General features: G+C 40.1%; 1 protein-coding gene across 1 annotated transcript in view; it reads right to left on the reverse strand.

Moving 5' to 3' along the window:
• Positions 1 to 12170, reverse strand: part of LOC143316108 (contactin-associated protein-like 4) — a 116738-nt gene that overhangs the window by 70251 nt on the left and 34317 nt on the right. The window contains exons 3-5 of the mRNA XM_076723819.1: positions 9420 to 9613; positions 4138 to 4285; positions 1293 to 1496 (exon numbers count right to left, since the gene is read on the reverse strand). Of these exons, the coding sequence (XP_076579934.1) occupies positions 1293 to 1496; positions 4138 to 4285; positions 9420 to 9613 (546 nt within the window). The remainder of the gene's footprint in view (positions 1 to 1292; positions 1497 to 4137; positions 4286 to 9419; positions 9614 to 12170) is intronic.

Consider the following 12170-nt stretch of genomic DNA (forward strand, 5'->3'; position numbering starts at 1 on the left):
TTATACTTCTGTTTCTCCACCTGTCCACATGGTGAAATGTATCAATAGTTGGCTGAGCATTGCCATGGAATCCTGTTTTTCCTCATTACATTTTCGAGATATAATCATTTCAGGAACACCTTCAAACAAAAACAAAAGGAGGAGAGGAACGGGTGGTGAGCAGAGAGGCAGAGTACTCCATCAGCCAGATGGCATGGTTGATGAGAGATCTGCCATATGGTGATAATGCAACAGCCCGGCAGTCTGACAACACCTCAGCTTTAACCTCATTTACACCAACACAAACACACACGTTTCCTCCCACAATCTACATAATGTCCCATTCTGTGCCAGCAGAGGCCGTGGATCAGGCTATGCTGTGCTCCACAGAGCTCACCCTTACATCCATCGTAGATTAAAAGAGAGAGAATATGAGAGAGGATGTCAAGCTGAGAGGAAAACAGAGTTGGAAAGTGACGACATGAGTGGAGGGAAAACATCAAGGAAAAAATTAAGACAAAAGAATATATTATCCCCAGAAAATAAGTCAGCAGCATGTATGTTTACTTGCACTGATCTGTAATAGCTGCAATGGTGAGCGACACCAATTCTTCAAAATAGGATTAGTTTTGTTCTAGATATTGCTTGGGACATATGGATAAACAAATAAACATTGCATTAAGCTAATCAGCATAAGCAGAAAGAAGCATAATTCCCAGAGTTTCCTCAAAATTGGATCAGTGGCATCTTTGAAATCATGTGACAAACAGGCAAACAAACCAGCAGATGGATGGAGACCGACTTGTAGCTCCCCCCATTTCACCGTGGAGACAGAAACGTGCTCGATCCTAAATTTCTTACATACAGACGGGATGGTGGACACTCTGGAGCCTGAGTGCATAATTACACAGTACGATTTAGGCGTTTAGCTGACATTTACTCAAAGCAAGGAACAATGAGTGAACAGACAGATACAGCTACAGAGACTGCCAAAAAAGTTGTCAAAGAGAAGTCTGGAAATACTTTATTCAATTTAAATATTTAAAGTTTCAGCCAACCTGCATCACAGGCTTTCAGTCTTGTCCTCAGGAAGTCGACTAGTGCTGTTGTTTGTTCAACTAAACAAACCTTGAAACCATTCACTTGATGTTCCAGGTGTAAAACAGTCCACGATTAAGCAGAACGTCAAGAATAAAAACCATCAGGACTTGAAATTTAAGTAGGAAAATGACAACCAAACAATTAAAATATAATTTGATGTTCAGCATCTCACCCAAGAGTATAAAGTAAATATTGGAGGAACAACGTTGTACCTTGTTGGTGGTAGAGCAGCAGCCGTCCTTTCTCCAACACCAGAGTGAGGCTGTGATCTCTCTGTCCCTCTGCATGGAGCAGCGTCCCAGAATTCTTCAGGGTTTTAAACTTCAGAGAGATGACCTCCATCGCCGTCCAGCTCGGCCTCACGCTCAGCCTGTAGATCAGGCTGCTGCTGCCATCAAAGCTGGCCACATCAGAGGCTGCGGGACAGCAGAAAGAAGGAGGAAGAGCTTTATCAGACAGACAACAGGTGACGGTTTAACAGTTTAATGTGAAATTTTACCTTAAAAGCTTCATTTTCTAGGAAGGCAGAAAAAGAGACAAATATCAGTAGAGTGCCAAAACAAACTGTCCAACAGCCGTGAGTCAAAATCATCTCATCTGTGTGCTGTGCAGGTTACTAATGTCACTGAATATAGATGGTAGTAAGGCTACTTAGCATGTAGCATTAACCTCTTAGCATCCGGCTTTTCTTTTTTTCTGCCATCAAGTGGGTTCAGGATTAGAAAAATCTTATTCCACACTATCTGACAGTGTCACATCTGTTCTGTGTTGGTTTGTTCTGGCTGTTCACTGAAGCTATGTGAAATATTCAAACCAAAGACCACATCAAATGAGTAGTTTAGATGTATTGTACATAACTTTATACAGATCCCCCCAGAATTCAGCCTGACAGCTTTGGTGTCTACAATTTTAAAATAAAACTCAGTGTTCAGTTTAACCAATGTTTGGCTGAAAAGTGGGATCTTATATTCACCAACATGTGTTTAAGAGGTTAATGTAAAAGGTTAAAGACCCAAGTATATCATCTTAATTCATCTATCACTCATTAACGGTAACCGTCAAATGGTTATCCAAGAACCCTGGACTAATTTATATAATATCAGACATACTCCTCGTTTAGATTAGTCATGGAAATGTGAACCTTGCAAGTTTTCCTTATATGGAGCAGTACTAAAAGCTGTTGCACGATGTGTTTGACTTAATTTGTTGTTTGGCATTACATTAACTCCAATATGACTATTCCACATGCGAACATCGTGTCTGTGCTGAAATTGAAACTTGATAGTCTACCCTCCCTCTGTGATCCCCCCCCCCCCCCCACCCTCCACTCACACACACACACACACACACACACACACACACACACACACACACACACACACACACACATCTCACCCTCATTCCCAGAACATGAAAGAGAACCTTTCAAATCAATCTGATCCAAGTAAAGTACAAAGGCAATAATAGAAAAAAAAAAATCATAGTAATATCACACTGATGGGTAACTTTAAGGTATGCTGAAATTGTCAGAGTGCAAATCTTCCACAAAGCAGACAAAAGTTTTCCATGTTAAGTAAAATTTGCAGTCTGCATCGTTTCTCTAAACCACTGAAGGAGTGAAGGAGAGCAGCTCTCCTTCCACTTAAAAGGAATTTAACATCAGGCAAGTCAGGTTCCAAAGCCAAAATGTTACTATTAGCTTTGTTAATTAAAGATTCTCTGCTGAGATAATCGTTTGCCAGTATGTGTTAAGCTTGAGAAATCTCCAGAACATGTGAATGAGGGTGGCAGGTTCCTGCAGGCTCCAGGTCAGACTTGAACTATGACAGTTTAGCCACTGACCAGTGGAGCAGATGGACTATTTTACAATGAATTACAACATGTCTCACACAGATTGAGGAGGACTGCATTTTGTCCAAAAGCATGAGCCGTAAGGGGTCTGATATCTGAGCTTCCATATCCTGCCCCCACAGGCCATTAAGTGAGTGCAAATGGAAGTTATTATGTGTATTCAATTTGCTGCAAATTTGTCCAATAATACCTGAACCCAGTGCTTTGGTTCCAAAAATAAAATCTATGAGTGTATCTGAGGGCTGTCAGGGAAATTGCTAGATACTGAAGATATAAAACTACGAGTTAGAAAATAACTAAAAAAGTGTCTTCTGCCGAAATTACGTTTATGTCAGTTTGATTGAAAAAAGCGAGTGTACTTTCTGTGTGCATATCTTTAAATGTACGCACTCTAGCCATTTCCCTGACAGCAAAGGCACCACGCAGCAGTTATGGTGGCAAGACGTGTTTTTCCTACAGCGTGGTCAATGTAAATCTCACAAGCAACAGCCATGTTTTCAGGTGCATGACAGTATTTTTTATTGTTTTATTGTTTGTTATAGCTGTTTATTCCTCTCTGAAAAAAACTTTTTCTAATGAGCTGTGAGCCCATTGCCCCCTATAGACACCACTGTAAAACCATATGGTCTAGTTTCTGCTAATGACTACAGCCCAGCAGAAAAAGACAAAGGGAGAGTAATTAAATGTTTTTTTTGTTGTGAAAGCACAATTCATGTAGATCATAAGATGTGAGGAAATGTATTACCACTATCATCAGTGTTTTCCTCAAATCTCACCGCTCCAATTAAAAAGCAATGTTATGTTTAGCATATAAAAGACGACCCCAGAAGCTTTGGGTGTCATCAAAGGTGACTGAAGAATCTTCACACACTGTCGATCACTTGTACTCAGATTATTGCTCTTGCAAACCTTCATCAGGGAAAATTAAATTTTGTTCAATTTTACTTGATGGTTTGAGGACTGAAACAGCTTCGAGAGCTGAGTGCAGGATTCTTTGATTTCTTCACAACAAACACACAATAATTGATATTTCCTTCATTTTTACACAATAATAAACACTTTACTGTAAATAAGTCTGAACAGGAAATTTAAAAATCCAGATACATCACTGCACAATTAGAATCTTTTTTTTGTTTCTTTTGTTTTTTCAGTTAAGGATTAGCACCAGCCTAAACCAACAAAGTCAAATACAGAAACTGAACTTACTATATCGACATCCATATATCTCCAGTCTGACTCCAATCCTCCCAGTGGGATTCCAGTCCAGAGGAATGAGGCGGAGGTACCGGGCTATCACTGGCTGTTTAAGTTTGTACTGGACCACAGTGTCTGCATTACTGTTACCTGGGAAAGCCTGAAACAGCAGAATAACATGTTGGTTTGCCTCATTTATACATCCAGTCATCCATGTTTTCATGGCTGCTGCAGCAGTGATGCCCTGATGACAAACTCTTGGTAGTAAATTGCCTTCAAGTAGCTAGAGAGGGTTTTATATATAAATATATTGATGCTCATTATCAAACTGTTTACTGTGCAAAAGTATTCTCGTTTGAAGTTTAGTGGCTATCCCAGAGGCTAAATGCTAAAATCTTCCATTATCACCTTCTACTCGCGCTCCCGTTTGCAATCAAGGGATCTTTAAAAGAAATAGGTGCATTACTTCTTGCTGAAATGAACGTTTGGAGAGGGGAGAAAAACTCTCCCTAACCTTCCTGATTCAGAGACAGTCTTCCTGGATTTCCAAACTTTGAGCTCACAGGGGCCATTGATCCTCACTGCTGATAATGTCTCTCCCTCTCTGTGTCCAGTGATCAATAACTGGGACCTATTCTGTCTCCGTACCGAGCCTCTCTTAAAAAGACTAATGGCCTCCATTTTCCAGTGGGATTCAGTGGATGACACACAAATAGCATACCCAGAGCATCAGCATCTGTGAGCCATGCATTTGTGGTTTGTGTGCGTATGCCTTCGAGTGTGCTTTGCTTGTGTCTGCTCTCCCTACTTGAGGGTGTGTGTCATGTACTGATGTGGCAATGTGAGTGAAATTGGCTTCCCTGCCTCTGCATAATTGTGATCTCAGTGCCGTCTTCAGTGCTTTGAAGGGCTGAGCCGGCTGGCCAGCGAAGCGTTGAGCTCAACAAACGGCTCTGTTTCCTGCTGAGGAGGCTGAGGAGAGTGGCATCTCATTTACTTCCCCGAGCATGTTTTGAAATATGAGTAGCCTCTGACAAGACCTCAGTCAAGGAGAGAGAGGAGGGTAGAGAATGAGGCAAGGAGGAGGACGGGAGAGGGCATGAGAAAGAATCACAGAGCAGTGGTGGCAGAAGTACTCCGGCCCATTACTTCAGTAAAAGTATTAATACAACAGTGTAAAAATACTCAGTTACAAGCATGCTGCATTCACTTGAGATGGGACCACTTAGTTGCTTGTAATAGAAAGTTATAACTGCTTGAGTGTTGACGTCGGCAGAATCTTTTCACCAAGATGGAGGTTCTCCAGAAGCTTTCGTGGAGAGTTTTATAATTGTGACCATATTTATGTATCAAAGATTTCCACATAAAATTAAATTTCCAGTTGAGCCACAGACTGCATGTTTCATCTTTAATTTTAGCGTCTGCATCGTTTCTGTAATCCACTGGGGGAGTGATGGAGGCAGCTCTCCTTCCATTTAAAAATGATTTAACACTGGGCAAGTGAGGTCCCAATGCCAAAATGTTAACTGATGAAGAACTTATTAAAACTACACTTACGATGACATATTTACTCTACGTAATAGGTTGGCTAACTCTGTCAGCTGATAGCGGCCATAGGCTGTTGCTGAAAGCCTCAGAAAAAATTTCATAGTCAACCTTGAGTTGAGCATTTTTTGTTGAGCAACTTTTTCAAGGTCGAGAATGAACCCTAAAGCTCAACATGTGAATCATGTATCGTATATAATCACTGCTGTGTTTACTATAAGCTATAAGTAACAAATACAATCATAAACACTTAGATGTGTCCTTATATTTCCTTACAACTAAATGAGTTTGTCTGAATTAAGAAGGTTGTGTTGAGTTTGATTTTGTTTCTATCGAGTTTGAACGAAGTGTGTTTTACGATGATGGAATTTCTGTCTCTGTAAATGGAGTCTGGTGGTTTGGGTGAGAGAGATATTGTGGCTGTTTCTGGCTAAACAAAAAGGATCCTATATCTCTGTATGGATCCTTTCCATAATGTCACACGCTTAGAATCAAAATCTGAGCCTGTCAGTGGCAAAAACAAACACTTTGAGTGAACGGTGTGCAAACGTCTGGAGGGGTTACATTGAAAGCAGCACTCTGCCTCAGCACTGAACCAGTTTTGAAAAACAGATATCCCCATTAGTCACCTAGACACGAATACATGAGAATGAAAGGTCCATAATCCCATAATATGTGACCATAATTTTGACTGCCCTACTTCACATACAGTTCACTATGTTAGTCCAGCTGTTCCCAAGTTAAGGTTAGCACCTCCTTCAAAGAGTTCTAAAGATCCAGGGGGGTGTGAGACGCTTAAGAGTTTAAGAAAGAGGAAAAATCAAACTATTGATCAATCAAACTAAGTATTCAGATCCTTTTTTGGTGTAAAAGCAGCAACAGCACACTGTAAAAATACTCCAGTACAAATAACTGTAACTGTTTCCCTAGTTACTGAGGGAAAAGTACATACATATTATTTACTTTATTTATGAAGTATTGTATTGTTATTTATTTATTTATTCATTAACAATACATTGTACTGATCCAATGTTTTATATGAAAGGAAAAACATTTAAAAAGTGGTGGTTGTAGCTGTCAAATAAATGAATATTGTATGTAATGTATACATCTGTCTTTGAAATGTAGTTGATTAGAAGTATAAAGTAGCATCGGGTGGAGTATCTCAAACAAGTATCTCAAAATTGTACTTAAGTATAACCTCTATTCCAGAAAAGTTTGGACACTTTGTAAAACATTAATAAAACACAATGTCAAATTTCGCTAATCCTTTCTGACAGATACTCAGTTGAAAACAATACAAAGACAATATATTTAATATTTGACCTCATGATTTTTGTAAATATCTGTTTATTCTGAATTTGATGCAGCAACATATTTCAAACAAGTTGGGACAGAAGCAACTAAAGACTGGGAAAGTTGTGAAATGCTCTAAAAACACCTGTTTGGGACATTCCACAGGTAAACAGGTTCAGTGGTAACAGGTGATAGTATCATGATTGGGTATGAAAGGGGCATCCTGGAAAGACTCAGTCATTCATAAGCAAGGATGGAGAGAGGTTCACCACTTTGTGAACATATGATTGAATAAAGGAGATTACTACATGGGCTCATAAAACTCCTGTTGGTGAATACAGTTTGTTTGTAAATGACTGCATTCTGTTCTTATTTACATTTTACACAACGGCCCAACTTTCTTGGAGTTAGGCTTATACTTGAGTAAACGTACTCATTTTTTCCCCAGCAATGGAGAGCAAAGGGAGGAAGACGAAGCATCTAAGCTGGGAAGCTGACTGATACAGCTGTTTTTGCAGTCAAATCTCCTCCTTAACCGACACACTAAGCTGGCCTGACTAATATACGGAGCTTTAAAAAACACTGTGAGAGCTGATCTGGGTTTATCACCTTTCATGCTGAGTGTCAAATCAACAATTTTTTTAAGCTGCAAGAAGTCACACCCTGTTCTCTCTTTTTAGTGATGACTCCCAGGCTTCAGAGAGTTTGTATCCTTCACTGTGAGAAAATCGTATCCTGTCAAAGCGGAATCAAAAGCTGTTCTCCGGGATGCTACTGTAACAAGGAGGGTGTAGCGTCTTCCTTAAAGGAGAGAGGAGATGCTTGACTGCCTCTGAGTCTGCATGGCTTCCTGACATACAGCAGTTTGCTTGGTGGTGATCAGTCATTCTGCAGTCTAGTATTCTGTCTCTTTACCACAACATGGGATGGGCATTAGCTCTAAAGATGCTATAAAAGGCTGGAAAAGACCTAAAGGAAAAGTGCCTCTGCTGTGAATCTCTCCTCGGTCTGCAGACGGGGCCTTCATACATGCGTATCAGCTGCACTACAGAATATTTAAGTCACCACATGCGTGTCTCACATTTACATTTTAGGCACTGAGCTGCCACTCTTATCAGGACTAGCTCACGACGGAGACAGCAAGCGTTCCATCGGCAACTTGTTTGGAGACTGCTGATAGACGCGCTCGCCGCTGCAGGAATCAAAGCTGTGACTTTTTGTGCACCAGGCAGTCTTTCTAACAACAGCCCCAACCTCCTGTCAGCAGAGGTTTAACTGTGTGACAGCAGCTCCGTGCAGTCGACAGAGCCCTGCCCAGGTTCCTTTCATTGTTCCATCCATTATTAATAGAGAGTGAAAGGCTCCTGGTGAGCAGGCTTGGCGCTGCAGGCGGTACCAGTCCCCACAGAAATGTAAATTATGTCTATGACAGTGAGGCCAAATGTATTTTAACTTATGTGAACCTGAGTTCTGAGCTGCACTCCCTCCCAGACTGTCTTCATAGCTGTTGAAATACATAATGTTGGTATATAAGTGTGTCTTTTTTAATCCACATAACTGCTAATGGAGTCCATTGCAGAATATTTTCTGTTTTTAGATCACTCTTCTTCTGCCATTGGTTTGAATTCAGCACATTTTAGCACAAAATAAAATTGTTTTGTGGAGACTTGAAATTGTTAGAGAAAGAAAATATAGGGGAAAAATAGGCACGTTCTTCCAGCTGACCAAAACATGTTTTTATTTGCTTTGCGAAGGTTTCCTGCAGATAATTTCATGTTATGTAACACCTGCAGACTGACTCTAAACTTCTTAGCAGATTTTCATCACTTAGAAATAAAACTGAATGAAAGTCTAATGGAGAAGTTGTGTATTTAAATACATTTGTGCTTTGTCAGCATGCAGCCGTTGCTTTCTTATCGATGCTGTTTTCAAATAGCCTTGCACGTACAGTGTAGGCAGCTCTGTCTCCTAGATATTATGTTGATGTATTACTAATGTGTTTTCTGAATTACACCTGATAGGATATGTAATTGCTGCCTGGGTTATGTTCACCGGCTATGAGGCTGGTGGTCGTGGTAGATGTTGGTTGTTCAGGATTTCGAGGTTTTGTTAACTGAAGCACTTTGGTTAAGGTTAGAAAAAGATGGTGGTTCTGATTAAATGTTAATATATTTTGAGCCACTATTGATTTTCAATATTCACCCAAGGCCACCCTCTTTCCCAAATCTCAACCAAGTGCTTTAAGTGCCTAAACATAACCATAAACTTTAATAATGCATTAGTTGCCATGAGCAAAAAGTCAGTATTTCAAGTATTTTATGCTGGCAAATAAAGTTTAAATGACATTTTCTCATGATGTTGCTGAAGTAAGGCCCAGGTGGTGTTCACTTTCTTTAAAGGTATATTTGCAATTAAAAATTAGTTGTGCTCTTCTTTTCTTTTTTTAGAGTTACCCCTAAGCTGTCTTCTTGCCGGTGTTGTCTCCAGTTATGTCCTGTGTCGCTGAACATCAACAGGTAACCTGTGAGCCAATCAGAGCTGCCGTAGCGTCCCTGCGTGGCAACAGCAGTGATTTGGGTCCGCCTCCCCAGATCCACTTCCAGCCACTGATATCTGTCTGAGACGAGAGGAGACCAACCTCCAGCTCCTGCACGGGGGACAGAGACAAAGGGTGTGTGTTAATGACAAGAACCACCTTTCACTTCATGTAATAATGCGTGTGTTTCAGAGTGTGTCTGAGTGTGCAATGGAGGAGATACAGAGGCCAGCGAAGGTGACAGAACAAACAGTGAGGATCGAGAGACAAATTGTGGAAGTAAAATATGATTCATTACATTTTAATCTTCTTGATATTAAACTTTAAAACTGCGAGTTTATGGTCGACACTCCGTGCTATGATTGTAAATCTGGCCAATAATAAATTTTCCAGTTTGTATATGAATGCAAACTGCTTAGTTATGTGCTTGAGTAATGTCCATAGATTAGCGGTGAGGAGTTCATGGATGACTGGAATGTCAAAGACAAGAGTTAAGGTACTGGGGAGGCCCTTCAGCTCATGTTTGGGAAGTTATTAGTAGTCAGCACATTCAGACGAAAACCCAGCTTTTTAGTTGAAATCTTGCAAAATACATCTGAAATCCAAGAAGGGTTGAATGTAGGTTAACTGGACTTAGCTGAAATCATTTTCTTACATCCTGCCATACATTTTGGGATGAACACCCTCAGAATGGTATGAAATGACAGCCAGGAACCGTTCACACTTGGCCTCCCGTCACCTCCAGTGACTCTAACGACTGCCGGTACAACAAGGAGCACTAACGAACTAGGTGGTATCAATAACCTTGACAATGACCCCAAAGAGATTAAATACCTGCAGCCAGTTAGAACTGAAGGAGCCCCTTGGATGAGATGCCCTAGACCCTCTGTAGTTAACCATGACCTGGATGACATTGGAGAACCTTCAGATAGTAAAAAACATAGTTTATCCCATTTCTGGCTCTGACTTAAGTCCACTTACATGCTCACAGACTTAAAGTCCTGCACTTTGTCAAACACTGGTTTCATGATGACAAATAATAAATCCTCATCGTCAAGGACATTAAGTGGGATATATCTGAGTCACAAACACTTGAAGGAAATGAATTAGACTGTGAAGCACCAAGATGGTATTTAAAGCAATTGATGACTCTCCACAACTGTCAAGATATGGCCGCCATTTAATGTGTCTACTCTGGTTTTTATGGGGCTGCCAGGGTGACAGTGCTCGGAGGCCATGTGGAATATGCTAAAAAATTATCCAATAACTTGTTCCATCACGTTTCCACACTGATACGGCCTAAATCACTGAGCTGAAGCTTTTGTCTTTTCACCAGTGATTTGTAGAGCTGACGTTCCTCCTATGTTTTTCGGGGTAACATCCTTCCTCTCTGTCCAGGCGACAGCTGTTGCAGCAGCCGGAGAGGACATCCAGGGACGTGTGAGCTGAACTCACACTGTGTTCACTGAACAACCGCGTAGGATGTCTGTCACTGCAATGGCAAACTCTTGTGGAAAAATTTGCCATGGTGAAAATAATTCAATTTTGACACCACTGTATATGATTTACAATAATCTTTTGAATCCTTTAAATACAAAGAAATTGTAAAATGTAATTTCTACTAATCCTCTTTGGAACAAAGGTTGATATGCTGAAAAATTCATCTTTTAAATTACATCAGCAGACACATGGCTTGTCAAAACTATGCAAAAAGTGTTAACCCCACAGGTATTATTATTGTTTTATTGGCTTAGAACACTGAATCAAAGTAGATTTGATGTGGTTAACAGAAAAAGTGAAGTGGTCTTTATAAAGTATATATACTGTACTTGTTTGCATAAGTGTTGCACACAAGCACCCCCTTCAAGTCAGTTTTTAGAAGAGGCTTCTTTACCAGCCACATCTACCTTGAGTCTGAGTGGATGTGTCTTTATTAGCTTAGCACATCTGGACACTGCAATACTTCCATTTTTCTCAAAAACATTCTGTATTGCAAAAGTACAGTATATTTTTGATAAAGGTTTCAGTGATAGAAAAATGTAGTAGCTGAAAGATTTCAAATTTTGTTTATTACACGTAAAGCTTATATGTGTACTTTTGTATAAGAAAGTGAAGAGAAATATTGAGCACAAATGCTGATTAAACACATTAAACCATTGTGTGTGTAGGTAAAGATAAGTCCTGTGTGGTTTGTGCCAATTTTTATCTTTTCACTCACTTTTAAACATTAAAAATAAACCCTGATAATTTCCTTGGATTTAGCTCCAGTTAAACATCTTGATTCTATCCAGTTAATGTCCTACGCTCAAATTTCTGATTTCATCTTTTGGCACAGTCATCTTTTTAAGAAGTGAAATAAATGTGCATGGTATTTCAAACTGACAACTCAGCAAAAAGAGAAGCAACAAAATGGTAAGAAAAGGAAAAGAAAGTCCTCAGTTCTGAATTAACCTTGGTAAGAAGTCACGGTCAGCCCAAACAGGAAGCAAATAAGGAACTCTCATGAGCATGCTGGACTCTTTCCTGCAACATACCACACTGCATTTGGAAGGTGTGCTTTAATTCAGAGATGCTGAACCTGTTGCAGGAAGTCAGAGGGACGGATGGGGCGAGAGGAAAGACAGCTGAGTGGTTTGTGTCACGCAAGAGAAAGAGAGACAGCAGAGGA

Source organism: Chaetodon auriga, chromosome 3 (genome assembly GCF_051107435.1).
Source record: "Chaetodon auriga isolate fChaAug3 chromosome 3, fChaAug3.hap1, whole genome shotgun sequence".
In the NCBI taxonomy this organism is placed as follows: domain Eukaryota; kingdom Metazoa; phylum Chordata; class Actinopteri; order Chaetodontiformes; family Chaetodontidae; genus Chaetodon; species Chaetodon auriga.